Source organism: Orycteropus afer, unplaced genomic scaffold, assembly GCF_000298275.1.
Source record: "Orycteropus afer afer isolate SDZICR_OR568_19922 unplaced genomic scaffold, OryAfe1.0 scaffold00377, whole genome shotgun sequence".
In the NCBI taxonomy this organism is placed as follows: Eukaryota; Metazoa; Chordata; class Mammalia; order Tubulidentata; family Orycteropodidae; genus Orycteropus; species Orycteropus afer.
In genome coordinates, this window is record NW_006921964.1 from 793435 (window position 1) to 813057 (window position 19623).

At 41.7% G+C, this 19623-nt stretch overlaps 1 protein-coding gene across 1 annotated transcript in view; it reads right to left on the minus strand.

Moving 5' to 3' along the window:
- Window positions 1-19623, minus strand: part of EEFSEC (eukaryotic elongation factor, selenocysteine-tRNA specific) — a 556144-nt gene that overhangs the window by 301144 nt on the left and 235377 nt on the right. Inside the window, exon 2 of the mRNA XM_007953206.2 lies at window positions 16978-17185. Coding sequence (XP_007951397.1) covers window positions 16978-17185 — 208 coding nt within the window. The remainder of the gene's footprint in view (window positions 1-16977; window positions 17186-19623) is intronic.

A 19623-nucleotide genomic window follows, 5' to 3' on the forward strand; every position in this document is an offset into this window, starting at 1 on the left:
AAGGGGTGGAAACAGGAGTGGTACCACTCACTATTACCCCTAGTGACCCACTCAAAAAATTTTTGCTTCCTGTCCCTGCTACCCTATGCTCTCCAGGTTTGGAGATCTTAGTCCCAAAGGGAGGAACACTCCCACTTGGAGACACCATACTGATTGCATTGAACTAGAAATTAAGAATGCCACCAGGCCATTTTGACTTCCTCATGCCTCTGGATCAACAGACAAAGAAGGGCATTACACTACCTAGTGATTACCAAGGGGAAATTGGGTTGGCTTTACATAATGGAGGTAAAAAAGAATATGTCTGGAATACAGGAGATTCTTTAGGACGTCTCTTAGTACTACCATGCCCTGTGATTAAAGTCAATGGAAAATTACAGCAACCTGATTCTGATATGACTACTAACAGCCCAAACCTTTCAGGAATGAAGGTTTGGGTCACCCCACCAGGCAAAGAACCACGACCATCTGAGGTGCTTGCTGAGGGTAAGGGAAATACAGAATGGGTGGTGGAAGAAGATAGTTCTGAATATCAGCTATGACCATGTGACCAGCTGCAGGAACGAGGCCTGTGATTGTTATGTTTCTTCATTGTATGTGTACATCAAATACTTTTGTTTCCTTCTGTTATGAACTGTGAAATGTAAATAAGGTTAACGCACTTTGGTTGTATGTGTGTTAGTGTATCATGTCAGGCACAAATACGACTCTATAATTGTACTTATTTAGAGATTATATATGGTTAAGAAGATGTATACAACTGCCAAGGTGACAAGGGGTGGACTGTGATAGTTGGAGCTGTGTGTCAACTTGGCTGGACCAAGTTCTGTGTGGTTGTTCCCATGATGGGATCGGTAACTGTGTTCTGAGTAGCCAATCTGTTCAAGAGGAGTTTCCCTAGGGGTGTGGCCTGCTTCTAGGATATCCAGGGACATCCTGGGAAGAGGGACATTCTTCTGTAGATAGGGATTCTATTGGGCTGCCTACAACTGTCCACGAGTTAGCAGTCCACCATTCAGCCTGGAGATCTTGGATTCATCATTCATTGTAGTCAGCATCTGGTGTACTGCTTGCCAGCCTTGAGCTTCTTAGCCCCTGCGATTGTGGAAGCTAGGAAAAGCCTCCAGCCTGACGTTTGCTCCAAGGACTTTGGACTTGCTGGCTTCTGTACATTTGTGAGCCATTTTCCTAAGATAAATTTTTCTCTCTCTCTTTATATATATATATATATAAGCTTTGCTGTTTTTTGTTTCTCTAGAGAACCCAGTCTAACACAAACTGTTACAGGAAAAAAAATAACTCAAAATAGTTCTAAAATCTAAATATAAGAACTACAACTATTAAACTCTCAAAACAAAACACAGGCATAAATCTTCATGACCTGGGATTAGGCAATGCTTTCTCAGATATGATACCAAAACACAAGCAATGAAAGAAAAAGACTTCACTTAAATTTAAGACTTCACTTAAATTTAAATGCTGTGCTTCAAAGGATAGCTATCAAGAAAATAAAAAGACACCCTACAGAATGGGATAAAATATTTGCAAATCATATATACGATAAGGGTATAATATCCAGAATATATGAAGAACTCTTACAATTCAATAATATAAAGAAATAGAACCCAATTTAAAAATAAGCAAGGGCTGAAATAGATATTTCTCCAAAAAGATACACAAATGGCCAGTAAGTACATCAATATAATTAGTCGGAGGGAAATACAAATCAAAACCACAATGAAACACCACTTGACACCCACTAGGATAGTGATAATGAAAAAAAGATAATAAAAGAGTTGGCAAGGATGTGTGGGGAAAAAATAGAACCTGCATACATTGCTGGTGGGAATGCAAAATGGTACAGTCATCATAGACAAAAACTTGGCAGTTTCTCAAAAAGTTAGGCAGTTCTTCATGGTGTGTGGGTTTTTTAATTTTTTTTTCAGGCAGGTGGAGGGGACAAGAGAGTGGCTTAGAGATACCATTAACACCTTCCTAAAACAATGAAGCAAGGAAGAACCAATACAAATAGCAACTTGGAACTGTCAACAGCAAATGAAGGGTCGAACAACAGACTGGATACTCAATCAGAGGAAAGAGAGAGGGAAAGAACAAAGGCAGCAGGAGAGCCGAGATTCACAGATCTTCTATGTTCAACCAGCCAGCCTGGCACAACATGGCCTTTTTGGGACAGCTACAGCCACTCCTTGGAAGGAAGATTGGGCAATCTACTTTCGTAGTGATATTGCCTCAGAAACCCAAGGAGGGGTCGCTATGGCTCGGGTCCAACTCGACGGCAAATAACAACAACAACACAGACACCATAAGGAGCTCTGGTGACGCAGTGCCTAAGGCATTTGACTATTAACCAGAAGGTTGGCAGTTCAAACCACCAGCCATTCCACAGAAGGAAGACTAGACAATCTACTTCCATAAAGAGTTACAGCCTTGGAAACCCAAAGGGAGTTGCTATGAGTCAGAATTGACTCAATGGCAGCGAGTTTGGTTTGGTTTGATAGACAGCATCCCCAAGTGAGGATCCCAAGAACGGAACAACACAGAAAACAGCATGAGGCAGAGATATTGTGTAAAGAGCCCTGGAAGAAAACAAGGTGGGCAAGCTGTGTACTGGGACTGGGAATGCCTGAGAGAGTGACACAAAGGAGCAAAAGAACTTTGAGAACAGGAAACCACGGGGAAGTGCCACTGGAGTAGAATGCTGAGGGATGGATTGTAGAAACTTCAGGACAGGGGACAGAAAGACAGATGATACACACCTGGGGAGAGGCACAGAAAAAAATTAAAAAAACAGGAGTATAGGCATGAGTTTCCATATCATCAGTAAGGGCAGGCAAGGGACTGAGTGAGGAATTATAGCCAGGACCACTCAGTAGCTACAGTACCCATCCATTAGCCAGTATGGGTAATTCTTATTGACCAGGTAACATGCTAGGAAAAATGTAGGTGCACTCACCAAAACCAGCCCAGTGCCACCTGAATGAGGTCTCACCCTCCCGATGGGGGCCACATGCCACATACCACTAAGGGCCAGCATTGCCCTCCCAGGGCCATTCTGCCCATCCACACTTATGTAAAGAGGCCATGCTACTTTCAAGGACTACTGAGGGGCCCTGTTCACCTACCACCTCATGCCTCACCAGGGGAAGGAGCCCACTTGCAGTGGGAAGTCTCATGCACCCAAAGTCATACCATACCCACCCCCTGCCCCCAGCAATGAAAGCCTAGGCCACCACACCCACCTGTGAGAAGAAGCCAATAGATAGAACCAAAGACATACATCCTCCAATGATACAAAACAAAAATAAAAATAATACAAAGGGAAGCAACCTAAAGAGAAAGAGAAGAAGCTAAGCGTCTAATACATAAGAGCAAAAACAAACCAAAAAAACCCTAAAGATAGCAAACAATCACAAAGCATAAGAAGAGACAGGAAAGGATGGATCAAACAAAGTACCAAATAAAATAGACAGTCTCTGAGGAAGGACAGATAATACTCAACAAAGAATTCAAAGCACTAGTATTAAGTTTCCTCAAAGCAATAAGGAAAAACAGGGGGAAAAATCTAGAAGAAATCAGGAAAACAATGCAAGAATAAAACAAGAAATTCAAAAAAGGGATAGAAACATTTTTCTTTTTTTCTCCTCCCTATGGTCACCTTTTCCCTGTGTCCTTCTTTCCTATGCATTTCTGCCCTCTGAACTATCTCCTTATGCATTCTTCTGATCTCCCATGGTTGACTGGTCTAAGGAGTACACCTAAATCAAAACCAAACACACTGGCATCAAGTTGGCCCCGACTCATAGCGACCCCTCCTCGGGTTTCTGACACAGTATCACTATGGAAATAGATTGTCCACTCCTTCCAAGGAGTGGCTGGTAGGTTTGAACCATCAGCCTTCTGGTTAGCAGTCAAATGCCAGAGCTTCCATTTTTACATATAGTGCATTTTAACTTGTAGTTCCTTAATAAGCCATACAACATTGGATCATTTCCATCTATTTATTCACTGACTGTGTTTTCAGGAGACATTCCTGGTACTACTTCTAGGTGAGGACTTCACTTCCTCCCGTCACTGCCACCCTTTCCTTCCCCTGACCCTAAAAGTGGCTCTCAAGTGCCTCTCTGTATGTACTTTAGTGTTCAGTTGGAGTGAATGGCAGAATAGGATCATTCATAAAGCACCTATAATACCAACGACTGTGTTAGGGGCTTTGCATTCATGTTCTCATCCTAACCCTATAAAGTGGGGGTTATTACCTGCCACCCCCATTTAATAGAAGAGAAGAGGGTCCTGAAAGTTGGTCTGATTCAGTCGTTTACTCCAGATCACACAGCTAATGAGTGGTGGGGCTCTGCTCAAAAGCAAAGTCAATGTCCACCTTCCATCTTGAGAATATCATTAAAACTATGTTCTGTCAGCTGGGTACAGGCAGGTGTATGTCCCTTCTCAAATCCATATGAGAACCTGGAAAAGTGGCTGATCTTCAAAGATCACGGAACATACCATATTTAAGTCCAATAACCAGATTAACAAAGCCCTTGACCTCTCTAGTGGTAATTTCTGAGCAATGAAATGATAAATAAGATCAGCTGCCAACCAAAAGGTTGGTAGTTCAAGTTCACCCAGAGGCATCTCATAAGAAAGGCCTGACAATCTACTTCCGAAAAATCAGATATTGAACGTGTGGAACTGTGGAGCACAGTTCTGCTCTGACGCACATGGGTGGCCATGGGTCAGAATCAGTTCCACAGCAACCGGTTTGGTTTTAGTTTGTTTGCCCTCTAATAATTTTAGTTCTGAAACCAATGAAAGACTTATAATGGTATCTGTAATTCTAGTGCTCAGATGACTACGGTTTGGTATCACTTTCAAAGTAGTTACATACATTTACAGGATCCTTAGAATAGCCCTCTGAGGTAGGAAGAACAGTTATCATTCTCATCTTCAGAATCATTAATTTGTTCACAAATATTAACTGAACAAGCAGATTCTATGTAAAAGGCACTTGGCTAGATGTTTTTATATACATTATCCCAACATTTAGAGATGAGGAAACAGGCACAGAAAGGCTAAATGACTTCTAAAGGGTCACGTGGGAAGTAGCTGGCAGAAGGGAGGACCCCAGAGCTCTTCTCTCTGGTTCCAAAAGCCCTGTTCTAGAGTCCTGTCTTTCCCACTGTGTTAGAAATAACCAGGAGGACCTCCAATATCTCCTAACCAGGAAAACAGTTGCTCTTTCAAAACCCATGCATAGCAGATGGACCCAGGGCCACCCACCTAACTCTCGGCCTGGGCCCAGGAGAGGGGGAACAAACTTCTGCAGTTGCTCTGCTCTCTGCTCTTCTCCCCCATTTCAGGATTCCCTACACGTAAGCTATCCATCTGCCCATTTCACAAGTTCTGTACCACCTGAGCTATTCTTCTATCAAACTTTGTCTTTAAAATATTTACTTTCTTACTTAAATGTTTTTTAAAAACATAACTTTATGTCACTATCTAAATGGAAAACTAGAATCACTTGACATGCATAATAGGTCTAGTAAAAGCCCTCTCACAACTGCCCCTTCCTGGGCATGCACTAGCAAAGCTATCGACTTCCTCAGTGCCCCCACTGGGGTGGCTGCTTCAGCCTTGCACCTTATGTCCGAGAGTCCAGTACATCCCTACACTTTTGCCTCCACCAGCTAATGTTTATGATAAACAAGAAAGAAACAACCCAGGTATGCCGTAAACTTAATAATGCCAGTTATAAGTGTTATTGTAATAGCATAATTTAATTTAGTGTCATGAAACAACAGGATAAAAATAGCTATTTCTATGAGAACAAGGTTAAATGCTTTGGAAAGATGTGATTAAGGCAAATCTTTTTAAAAACTCCTGTTAAATTAGGTGTGGCTAAGAAAACCATAAAAGACCCGAGGCAAGGTTGTAAACACTTAAGAAAACTACATTCAGATTGCCTTGCTTTGCAAATCTCACTTCACTTTAAACAAACTGAAGCTGGAAATTGAGATAATACTTCAGTGTGTGGTTTCCATACAAAAGACAACTCTGAACTCCAGCCAGTTGGCTTATACTAGAAGCAAAGTTGAGCTGGGCAGAGAGTTTTACAGCAGTGACAGGTGGAACAAAGTCCTGGGATCCATGGAGCAAGAGAAAAAGTATGTGTAGATCAACCTGCTGCTCAAAACTTATAGCAGAATGAGGTTTTTCCCAAAGAAATTTAACCGGGGAACCTCTCTACAACACTAGAATACTGTTCTAATGTGTAAGATGCTACCAACAGAATAGTCACACCAGATCACACCAGATGTTGGTACAGCTGGAGAGAAAAAAGCCAAAACTGATAACAGTGGTTGCCTAAAATGCTACTGGAACTCACAAATTGCAACATTTTCTTATTGATAAATCAACAAATTCTAGAGCTTCTAAAACTATAAATTGTGATCAAAAAGAAAGTATAGACTATAACTTATTTTACTTCAGATCAAATGAATTAAAGATAACATATGGATTATGAGTGATAGTTTGTGGGAAAGTGAAATTACAGATGATACAGAAATCATATAATGTCTCACCAGGAAAAAAAAAAAAAAAAAAGCATGAAGAAGAGGAGATGAGCCTAAATTCAGAACACAAAACTACTCACACAGTCAAAATGCACTAGACTAGCTTCCCATGTATTGGGCAACAGCCTGTACAACAGCCAATAATAACCCACTGCCATCGAGTCAACTGCAACTCATAGTGACCCTATAGGAGAGAAGAGAAGTACCCCATAGGGTTTCCAAAGCTGTAAACCTTTATGGAAGCACAGTGCCTCATCTTTCTTCTGGGGAGCAGCTGGTGCATTCAAACTATCAACCTTTTCTTCCATTGCACCACCAGAGCTCCTCCAACAGCCAACAGTGCAGTACTAATATAAACAGAAGACACATGCTGTGAATACTGCATCTCCGCCTTATAAACATTATATTGTTGATTTTATTAAAACACATGGATGTGTTTAAACATATTATATTTAAGGTATGCACATGTCCTTTCTTAAAGTTCTCTTCTTTAAGGGACTTTTTTTGTTTAACCAACCAGTCAGAGTTCAATCTCTGGGGACAAGAAATCGTCTAATGTAGCTATAAAAATTAAACTCAAAGAAAAGAAAAAGTTACCAAATTTTAGCTAGATACTATTACTTGCTTAAGGTTCTGAGCTAGGTTAAAAAAGTTGGGGAAATGTTTAAGGCATAATAACAGCACCAAGTTGATGCACTGTTCTAAACTTAATCAGAAAGATTCAAAGATAACTGAAAAAGGATTAACTTACTCAGATAATATCACATATTTGCCAAATCCAAGTATGACTCCAGACTTATCTTACTTGAGTGGCCATGAGTCCCTCACTGTAAGCCATGCTGCCTACTTGTTTTCCTCTAGACCTTGGCCTTCCCCTCATCCCCTCCTTTTTAGGTTCCCTACCATGGCACCTAAAAGGAAGCAGGCAAAGAACCCAGTACAACAAGGTGCAACTGAAGGGAGAGTCCAAGAAAAGCCCTGCCACCAGGTCCCCCACCATGTATAAAGGGAACACGGGGCTCTTCCCCACAGCCATCCATCCAACCCTCCTTTCCCAGCCCCTTCAGCCTCTTCTTTGGACACTCCCCACTACCTTTTCACATCCCCATGTCTTTTTTTCTTTTGAGGGAAAACTCCTTGTTCCACCTCCCTGACACTTTCAGTCAATACCCAACTTTCTTCCTGTTCTCATTTCTCAATGAACACTGCTCAGTTTGTTCAACAGGAGCTTATGCCTGATTTTCTTACAGCATCAACTTCTGTTTCCTTTACATTCAGGTCCAGAACATTTACTCAATACCTCCTCTGTTCCCAGCTTCAAAGAGGATGAAGAAAAACAAAAGGTTCCTAGAGCAAAGGAGGTAAGGGCTGGACCACCCACCATGGGGCATCAACTCTATAGGAACTGGCGTGAGGGAAGCAGTAGAGAGGCTCAGAAGAGTACTAATTTCCAGAAGATCAACAATAACTCTCTAATGGCCAAAGTCAATGTTCTCTGCTAGGACTAGCTTCCCCTAGGTAACATCTGACCCAGATGACTGACAACCAGCTGGCTCTCCACCTTCCTTACCACCACTACCACCACCACCACCACCACCCAAAGTCTTCACTCTCCACTGGCCCCTCTCTTTGCCTACTCTAGAGGCCCTTCCCCCTCTGACCTTTTCCTCCTAAGCCTCCTCCCAGTGCACTTGAGAGCCTCTCTCTTCTCCCTCTGGACTCTTTTCTTCTAGGAGCTCTTCTCAAACCTGGATCTTCAGCAAGATCTAACTCCAGCCATACTTTTGACCTGCCACTGGGCAGCAGGCTGTTTCCTAACCCTAGCCTCCTGATTTATGGTCTTTGTACAGCAGAATCCTGGTCTCTTGTGTCTTAAGAATTCTGAGGTCATCTCTGACTAATATTTTCTCAGTTCTTCTTTTGGAGTCTGGCTCTAATACATCCCCTGGTCTTCATCCTTAATGGGTTCTACTCTGGGCCAGGCTATTATCACCACAGGCTATCCACCAGCCCTCCAAACTCAGCACAGCCTCACACTCAAGCCTCCACTGCCTGAGCAGCCAATACAGCACCACCTGGAAGCACCATCTTGCTCTCCCACACCTGTCAGGTAGGTCCACAGCCCTCGAGTGTTCTGCCCTGAATCTTCCCTTGATCCACCTCTCCAAAACTCTCTGGATATATGTGTATCCAGTGCCAAACTGCACTCACATAGCCTACTCCCCCTCCTTGCCCTTCTCTACCTATTCAAACCTGCTTCCATCCCATAGCTCACTGACGTTACCTCATCTCTCTCATCCCCATCTCCCTTTTGGAAAGAAGAGGCATGGCCTACCTCACAGAGTTGTCTCAAAGACCACACAAGCTGGCATTTTAAGAGCACATGTGTGGCATGTGAAGGAAGGACTTATGACTGGGCACCCTGACCAAGTGCAGCCATAGGGCCTGTCTTTGGAATGGCTGGTGCCCTGGCCTGTGTTACATATTCTGAACATCATCCCTGCTGAGTTATTACTGGCTCTTCTAGAACCAGTTCAAATTCCAGACTCCCTACTACAGAAGCAAAGTCTCCTTCCTCAGAATACCTGAGAATTCACTTGACAAAAAATTCACAGGTCACTTCAAGGACGCCACATCAGCTCTAGTCTTTAAATTTTAACTGTTACTTTTGCCATCATTTAGTCTTTTCTGCCCAAATATACAGTAAATTCCTTTGAAAGGAGGGGCTTAGTTCAGTGGTCTCTGAATCCTAGCCTGGCTGGGAGCAAGCCCTTAAAGTAAATTGGATTTATTTTCTTTTTAAAAGACAAAGGAAGTAACTTGGAGAAGCTGAAGCTCCATAAACAGCAGTTTAAACAATCTCAGGAGCCATTCACAGCCCCAAAGATCAATGTAACAAGACATTAAAAGTTCATGGGAGAGATTCCAAACAGGGCTCAAGATGCACTCATCATTTCTCTTGAAACGATGACTGAGACATTTGCCTTGCAAAGGACAAGTACCCAGAGGGAAAGAAGAGAGTTTGGATGAAGAAGATGGCCTGGGAGGGAAGGTGGGAAGGGAAAGAATTAAAAAAAGAAAGAAAGAAAAGAAAAAGAAATAGTGAGAGAGGGAAGGAAGGATGCAAAGGAAGGAAAGAAAATAATAAAACAAGGAAGAGAGACAGAAGCAGAAAAGCAACACATGAGAAAAAAGGAAGGAAACAAAAGCTGACATCTGGAGGGCCTGCTCCAGACGCTGCCAGGCCCAGTGCTGGTGCTTTTCATGGGCTCTCCACACTTCCATAAGCAGGCACTCTATCCTCTCCTTTCAGAGAAGCCTAGTGGTTTGCCTAGGGCTGACCAGGGGCCCAGGGAGTAAGAGGCTGGTCTGTAGGCCCTGAGCTAAGAGGAGAAACACACGTTTTGTCCCTGAGAGAGGGCTCTGACCTCAGAAATCAGCAAGCCAGAATCTATATATGAGCCAGAATCCAATGCAAGCCAGGATCCAGTACTCGCGTATTTGCTCAGTTTACGTGCCACGAGCCTCAGAGGGACAGAAGGGGTAAAAAAACATGCACTGAGGATTCCAATGATTAACCATAAAGCTTTCAGAATTCAATTACTTTTTACCCAAACCCTTTTGGGCAATGTACTGAAATAAAACATAAAGGCATGTTGGGTTGAGTATCTGGCCCTTTCCCAGGCTCAAGAGAAGCTAGCGTGGCCAACTTTCTGAACACACGACACACTGGGGCATTAGGCAGCAGAGGGAGTACTGTTCTGCAATGAGGGCTGATAGGGCAGTGGAGTTCAGCAAGACCCCAGAGGCTGTCCCCTCCTGCTTTGGGTTTTAGATGAAGATTGGTGTGTGAGTTCTAGGAGCGCAAGAGTTTCCAGCCTTTCCTGTGTCACTCCTGACCCCTGAAGCCAGCACCACAGTTCATCTGTGCAAGCTACAGCAACTGGGGCAATTCAAGTGCTGCATCTGTACTTGTCCACAAGCACCTCCTCCAAACTCCCACACAGCTACAATAATCACCATATAAGCATGGCAGGTGAACTGATACACATGCAGGCTAACCTTCATCGATACAAAAAAAAGATCTCAGGCAAGTTAAAAAATATACAGCTAGATAACCTATATATCAGAAATAGATCTATGTAACAGAAAAGAGGCATATAAAATAGAGCATATGTCTTAGACTTGGGATCGTTGTTGTTGTTAGGTGTCGTTGAGTAGGTTTCAACTCATAGCAACAAAACACTGCCCAGTCCTGTGCCATTCTCACAATCCTTGCCATGCTTGAGCCCATCATCACAGCCACTGTGTCATTCCATCTTGTTGAGGGTTTAACACTTTTTCACTGACCTTCTTACCTACCATGATATCCTTCTCTAGGGACTGGTTCCTTCTGATAATATGACCAAAGTATGAGAGACAAAGTCTGGCCATTTTCACTTGTAAGGAGCATTCCAGTTGTACTTCCTCCAAGACAGATTTAGTCATTCCTCTAGCAGTCCATGGTACATTCAATATTCTTAACCAACATCACAATTCAAAAGCATCAGTTCTTCTGTAGTCTTCCTTATGCATTGTCTACTGTCATGCATATGAGGCTATTGAAAATACTATGGCTTCGGGTCAGGCACATCTTAGTCTTCAGAGTGACATCTTTGCTTTACACTTTAAAGACATCTTTTGCAGCAGATTTGCCCAGTACAATACATTGTCTGATTGCTTGACTGTTGCTTCTATGGACATTGGTTTTGGATCTAAGTAAAATGAAATCCCCAACAATTTCAATCTTTTCTCCATTTATCACAATGTTGCATACTGGTCCAGTTGAGGGGATTTTTGTTTTGTATATGTTGAGGTATAATCCATACTGAAGGCTGCAGTCTCTGATTTTCATCAGTAAGTGCTTCAAGTCATCTTCATTTTCAGCAAGCAAGGTGTGTCAACTGCATATTGCAGGTTGTTAATGAGTCTTCCTCCAATTCTGATGCTGTGTTCTTCTTCATATAGTCCAGCTTCTTGGATATTTGCTCAGCACACAGATTGAATAAGTATTCTGTGAAAGGATACAACCCTGACACACACCTTTCCTGATTTTAAACCATGCAGTATCCCCTTGTTCTGTTGGAATGACAGCCTCCTGGTCTATATACAGGTGCCTCATGAGCACAATAGTGTTCTGGAATTCCCATTTTTCACAATGTTACCCATAATTTGTTATGATCCACAAAGTTGAATGCCATTGCATAGTCAATAAAACACAGGAAAACATCTTTCTAGTATTCTTTACTTTCAGCCACGATCCACCTGACATTCCATATCCTCTTCTGAATCTAGCTTGAATTTCTGGCAATTCCCTGTCAATGTACTGCTGCAACCATTTTTTTTTTTTTTTTTTTTAATTATCTTCAAAAAAATTTTACTTGTGTGTGATATTAATGATATTATTCAATAATTTCCACATTCTGTTGGATCACCTTTCTTTGAAATGGGTACAAATATGGATCTCCTCCAGTTGGCTGGCCAAGTAGCTGTCTTCCAAATTTCTTGACATAAATGAATGAGTGCCTTCAGCATGGCATCTATTTGTTGAAACATCTCAATGGATATTCCATCAATTCCTGGAGTCTTGTTTTTCAACAATTCTTCAGCACAGCTTGGACTTCTTCCTTCAGTACCATTGAACATCAACCAATTCTTTTTGGTATAGTAACTCTGTGTATTCCTTCCATCTTCTTTTGATGTTTCCTGCATGTGGTGGTTATGTTTTCCTGTCAACCTGGTTAGGCCTGGTTGAGTGACTGGGCAGCTGGATGTAGTACTCCCCATGAGACTGGCAATCAACTCCATGGTGGAATCTACTGTAAGCAGCTGAGTAGCTGCCTTTGAGTATGTGGTCTGCTTCCTGTATATAAGCAGCAGCTTTGGGAATGGTCTCTAGCTTATGGCACGCTTGGGCCCTGCATGTAGCCATGTCGTTTTCAGCAGCCTGCCATGCTCTGCCTACCTTGGGACTTAACTATGGATTGTGTGGTTTGGTAACACCAGGACTGTGCCATTTTATTTGTCGACCTTGGGCTTGTTAGCCTCAGCAGCCAGTAGCTGCCTGAGTGAAGAGATGCCTCTAGCTTCAGTGGGCTGGGAGCAAGAGGCAGAGCTGGACCCCAAGGTTGAGGGGCTTTCACCCAGCCCCTAGAGCGTGGCACTTTGAAGTTGGACTTAAAGCTTCCAAACTGTAAGAGAATAAACTCCTGCTTGTTAAGGCCATCCCATTTGTGGTATATTCTTGTCACAGTGATACTAGGTAACCAGAACACTGTATCATTCTATATTTTGCCCATGGAATCCTTCAATATTGGAACTCAAAGCCTGAATTTTTTTCTTCAGTTCTTTTAGCTTGAGAAATGCCAAACTTGTTCTTCCCCTCTGATTTTCCAATGCCAAGTCTTTGCACATTTCATTATAATAGCTTACATTGTACTCTCCAACTGTCCTTTGAAATCTGTTCAGCTATTTTACTTCATCCTTTCTTCCATTCACTTCAGCTACTCTCCAGTCAAGAGCAAGTTTCAGAGTCTCTTTAGATATCCACTTTGGTCTTTTCTTATACTCCTGTCTTTTTAATGACCTTGTGCTTTCTTCATGTATGATGGCCTTGATGTCATCCCTCAACTCATCTGGTCTTTGGTGATTGATGTTCAATGGTCAAATCTATTCTTCAGACTGTCTCTAAATTCAGGAGGCATATACTTCAAGGTGATATTTGGTATTTGGGTTGGGATAGTAGAATTCAAAACAGTCAATATATTTATGAAGCTTTATTTTCTCCCCAGTCAAGCAGGATGCTCATCTCATGAAATAATAAGGAGGATTAGTGATTCAGTGAAGTGTGTATAGAAAACACCTAGCACAGGGCCAAGTACATGGCTGCGCTCCATGAAGACACCTCTGATGACTGTGCTGGCTCCTTGTCATACTGAGTCTGACCACACCAGCCTCCATTGTACAGATAAAGAAACAGCACACTCAGTTTGCCAGCCAGTCTAGAATACACACTTTGTAAGAGAAGCATAGTGGCACACAAAGGACTTGAGATGTGGCAAAAGCCCCATGCAGGCTCTGAGCAGAGGGTCTTGGCTAAAACAAAAAGAAATAAATAAACAGTGGTTTGAAAAGGAAGAAGAAACACAGAGGGAGTTTTGGGGAAAAAGCATCAAGGCTGCTGTTAGATAGTAAAATTTAGTGGACAAATAAACACAAAAGCCTAGAACACGGGTTGATGTCAGTGTTATAATAACCAGTACCTCACACTATGTCCACGTGGGAAAGGCTAGGGAAAAAACACTTTAATTTGATGCCTTGAGTTTTAATGCTGATGCCTTTGATTGTGGGTACATTTTTATCTTCTATTTTGATTTGTGTTAACAATGATAAATGCTTATGCAAGAGTAATTTTAAATGTTTTCAGAGATAAAGAAATCACAAAAAAAAAAATAATCAAAGAATCACACTACATAAAAATTAGAAACTTTTATATGTTAAAAAAGAAAAACTAAAATGGAATGGTAAGAAGACAAACACATGGAAAAGACTTATTTGTAAAAATATGATTGGAAAGGGTTAATAGCAGTAAATTTTCATATAAAACACTCCTTAAAATAAAAAAGAAAGTATTAAGATCTCAAGAGGAAATAGAAAAACTACATAAGCATAATTCACACACACATGAGAAACATTTGTTTAATAAGCTTAAGAAAAAATGTCCAATCTCACCAGTAATTAAACAATCACATATTAAAACAATAATACCATTTCTTTCCTATTAAGTTTCAAAATACACTTTTAAATCCTAAACCAAAGTTAGCTGCTGATGCTTGTGTAAAATGGCACAGCCTTCTTAGTAAATAATATGGCAATGAACAACAAAAGGTTTAAAAATGTCCATTGCCTTTGATCCAGTAATCTGGCACCTGGGAATCTCTGAGGAAAAAACTGAAAGTACAAAGCTGAATGGTATATAGATGTTCACACCAGAGTTAATTATTTGAAAAAAAGGAAAACTTAAGCTAGTCTAAAGGGTCAACAACAGAGTGTCGGTTACATGACAAGATACTATATAAAATGTTAATAAGTAAAGCACAAATCAAAAATGTAAATACCTCATGATTACAAATACATGTTTTTTAATAGGGGAGGAAGATACAATGTATAGTAAAAAGATTTGCCTGAAATAAACTAAATATTAACAGCTGTTATCTTAAGGAAAGAAATTCTTGGATGGTCTTCACTTTCTTTTATCCACTTTTCTGTATTTTCCAAGTATTCATTAAATTACTCTCGGATAGAAAAAAATACACTTTATGTTTTAAACATTTTTCAGGTTTTGACACTTGCACATTTCACCATTTCATGTTTTCCTTTCTATAGTACAGTTACTCATGTATGACTCAGCATTTATAAGGACTTACTCAACAAAGGACCGTAAGAAAAGGAACTAATCACCTAAAATCATTTAAAGACTTTCTTTGCTGCTAATATTCCATTAGTAGGCCATCTGACTCTGCCTGGCCCCAGGCCACTGAATACAATCCACAAGGCAGTGAACTGCTGTTCCTGTCCTTTATTTGAGTTGGGGAGAGGGGGGAATCTCTGACTGAGGAGAGGAGGGGCTTTGTAGTCCCCTCCCATGGCCAATTTTCTCTGGATGTATGATAACAAAAGCTGGACAATGAATAAGGAAGACTGAAGATGAATTGATGCATTTGAATTATGGTGTTGGTGAAGAATATTGAATATATCATAGACTGCCAGAAGAACAAACAAATGTGTCTTGGATTGAGTACAGCTGGAATGCTCCTTGGAAGCAAGTATGACGAGACTCGGTCTCATGTACTTCAATCATATTATCAGAAGGGAATAGTCCCTGGAGAATGACACCATACCTGATATACTAGAAGGTCAATAAAAAAGAAGAGGACCCTTAATGAGATGGATTAACACAGTGGCTGCAATAATGGGCTCAAACACAGCAACAACTGTCAGGATGGTACAGAACCCAGAAGGGTTTCATTCTTCGTAGAGAGGGTTGCTGTGAATCAGAAGCTACTCCACGACACATAACAACATTCACCTCCAACTAATAAAACAGTGGTAGTAACTTAAACATGCAAGTGAGGATTTCCCTGAAATTTAATTAATAGAAATTTGTTAATATTAATTTACCCTCAAAAGCACCTTTAAAAGTATCCAAACCTGCCTTAACTCCCTAGAAGGTCTCACTTACACAGCAAAGAATAGTGACATCGTGTAGGGTTTTTAAAGCAAGAGTCAAAAGGATTTGTTCTCCCCTTTCTGACAAATAAATAAAACAGCAGGGAGATCAAATAACTCACTAAAAAGAAGATATAATTTTTTATCTTCCTTTTTACAGTCTCATATCCACTTCCGTTGGGAATAACAGAGTCTGAATTCTTATGCAACACTTATCTAAATATGTCGATTTTATCGGATTGATGAATTTTGCTACAAAAGGCAGTGCTAGGAAATCTTTTATGACACATTTGGCCCATTCACAGGACTGGAGCTTTAATTTAACCAACTTGAGAATTCTGAAGGAGAATTCTGAGGGAGAGCTGCAGGTGTTGGAGTTGAAAAAAATCATAAACGGGAAGGCATATCAATCTTTATGACAGGGAAACAAAAACACTTTCTACTACGTGCCCTCCACAGACAGGCACGAAGGAGAAGTGACAGTGGCAGGATATTGTCTTGGGCTGCATAGCAAAGAGGAAGTATCACTGTCGCCCAGTGACCACTATTTAGTATTGATCAAAAGGGACTGGCCCGAAGAAGAACAGAGGCACTGATAAAACAATGAGGCTTGCTAGCACTGTGTACTCAACAAGGACATGTTTTCATTTTCTTGACAACATCAGAATAAGTCACTCACTCCCACAGCCACTTGTGCAGCCAGGTGGCTTTCTGTCCTGTAGTCCCCATGCCCAGTAGAACTGCCACCTTTTTGTCCCCATGTACCTCTCCTCACAGAACCTTCTCTGACTGTAACCAGAGCCAAATGTTTGGCAAGGCCTGGTGGCTCTACTTGTTAAAAAGCCCCCCAAGTCACCTCCTCCTCTCCATCCCTTCCTTGACTTGACACCTTGACACCTTCTCTCCCAAGAAAAAATCCACCAGCTTCCTCCTCCCCTCATCTTCTTGCTATCTCCTGGATCTTCCTGCTAGCTACCTACAGCTATCTACAGCCAGTGATCTCTTATTGAGATCCCATTTCCTAGGACATGAAATTGATACCTGCCTGACCAATGAAAGAAAGCACTTACTCTCCAACGCTTTCCTAAAATGTGAACAAGCTTCTCATTAGCAAACCTACTTGGTGTTCTCCAGGGTCTTCTGCATTTTCTTGGTCATTTTATCAATTGCTGCCTGTCTCTTCCCCTCAGCTAAGAGGTCTATTTTGTTTAGGACCACGAGTAGCTTCTGGCAAGCGATCTGCCCGATCACCAGGCACTCCGCTGACTGGGTCTGCATCCCCTTCGTCACATCAATGACAAGCATCATCAGATCAATGATCTGGGCTCCTAGGATAAAAGAAAACAAAGTTAAATGAGTAAGGAGGTGATGAACTTTGCAGGAAATTTCCCACTGTCCCAGGTTGAGCAAAACCAACCCAAGTGGGCAAGGTCAGGGAGGAGTGGTGACACACATCTCCAAAGCACCAGGATAGGTGCAAGGCTCCTGGACATGCATGACTCACTGAATCCTCCTGACCATCATGAGGGACTATCCTACCCCATTCTAAGATGAGGAAATGGAGGCCCACAAAAGGCAGATGATGTGCCAAGGATCACACAACTAATACACAAGAGAGCTGGGTTTAGGAGTAGGTTTGTCTGACTCCGAAGGCCACACAGGGGAATGCCCAAACAGGGGAAAGGTCAGTGTTTTATGCCAGACTTGGTAAACGCCTAGATACTTGCCCTTGCCCAAAAAAAAAGGCAGAGAGAATGACTGAAAGGGGTGTGTGTGGGGGGGTGTTCTTCTTTGTAGCTCCTATGCCTTCTTGTCACAGTACTTGTGGTTTCACTAGGATCACCTACCTCATGGGTGGCTGGATTATGTCCACTCACTTCTTTTGTCCCTTCTGCTCTGTTTAGGAGGTTCCTATTCTTTTTGGGAGGATGGGAACACCCAAGGTTCGTTCCACATCTATGCTCTGGTTGTGAACATGGCCATTTTAATGTATACACCTCAGCCACCTCTGAGCAGATAGACATATAAATTACAGAGAAGTTAATGAAAGGAAACTACCAAAGTCATTCTAGGAAGACAAATGTTAGCCAGTGAAGTTACTATATGTTTTTCAATGGGATTTGGAGTAGCTGTAACAAAAAAAGGGGTGCTATTTTGGAGTTGCAGGAATACAGATACATTTTTGCCATTGAAAGTAATGGTAGTTACATTTTCATTTTACAAGAATTTGCCCTATGAGGGATTTTTTCAGGACCAAATCATGATCCTTGGCAAGGCAGGGGAAGATCATTCTGTGAAATATTCTAACGCCCCAACCCCACAGGAGGAAAGACAGTTACTAGGAAGAAGAGGGGGATTTACTTATTGGTACATTTAGCCTCCACTCTACCCTGAGGGAAGATTATGACCCTAGTGCCTCAGATGAAGAAAAGTAGAACTCAGAGACATAAGGTCACTTGCTCAAGATTATGCAGCCAACTGGCATTAAAGGTTACTGAAGACAGGGCACCTGACTCCAGGGATGAAGGTTTTCTCCTAGTCCCCAAGGAGAGACACTACATCCCAATGACTCCGGATAGGCCAAAGAGTACCCTAACTCTCCTCCCTTGTCCTGTACACTGGCTGCCTCTGTCTCCTTGTTGACCTCCTGTCAGATGGAGACCTAGTTAGTTGGAGCTGTGGTCAGAGAAACCTGGCACACAGCAGACAGCACATCACCATGAGGCAGAGCCAAGTCTCTACTACAACCATGGGGTGGATTGTGTGTCTGTGTATTGGAGGGATAATGTTCTGTCACCTACATGAAAAGGCAAATGATTTTAAATCCTCATTGTCTGATAGGTTCCCTAACTTCCCTCCTTCATATCTACTGCATCATCAGCTCACCTCCCTCTTGAACTTATCTCCATCCTATCTGTACTTTCCATGGTCACATCAAGCTCATGTCAGTGGTTCCCTAAGGGGCACCTGTGCCTCAGGTTTGTCCCTCTAAAATTCATCTTCCAACAGGAACTTTCTACATAACTGATTTATATACTGTTGGGGAGAGTTAAATTGGTACAACTTATATGAAGGCCAATTTGGCATAGCTATCAAAATGCACGCAATCTCTGACTCAGCCTTGATGTGCACACACTGAAATGACCACTGTCACTGCAGCATGGTGGCTGTAGCCAATGTTGAGAACCATGTAAATGTCCTTCAGTAGGGTACAGGTTAAAAAAATAATGTTGCACTCATGAAAAAGAATGCTATGCTACTGTGGAGTAAGCTACAAGACAGTGAAAAAAGTAAGGTGCAGAACAATGTCTAAAGAATAATTTGTGTTAAAAGGGGCAAAGGTATACATGTGTGTTGCATCTGAATAAAATTTGCTTCTGTATTCATAAAATATTTCTGAAAGAATACAAAAGAAACAAGTAAGTTTCAGTTGTCTGTTGGGAGAGGAGCTAGGTGACTGGCACACAGGGGCAGAAAGGAAATTCATCACTTTACACTCTATTACACCTTTTAAATTTAAAAGGTATATTGTTTATATTAAGGAGATCTGGTGGAGGAGTAGATAAGGCATTTGGCTGCTAACCAGAAGATCAGTGGTTCAAACCCACCAGCTTCTCCACAGAAAGATGATAGGGTGATTTACTTCCATAAAGATTTACAGCCTTGGAAACCCAATGGAGGTCACCATGAGTTGGAATCAACTCGATGGCAGTGAGTTTGGTTTTTTTGGTATTGTGCATATTGTCCACTCAGCAAAAAATACAAT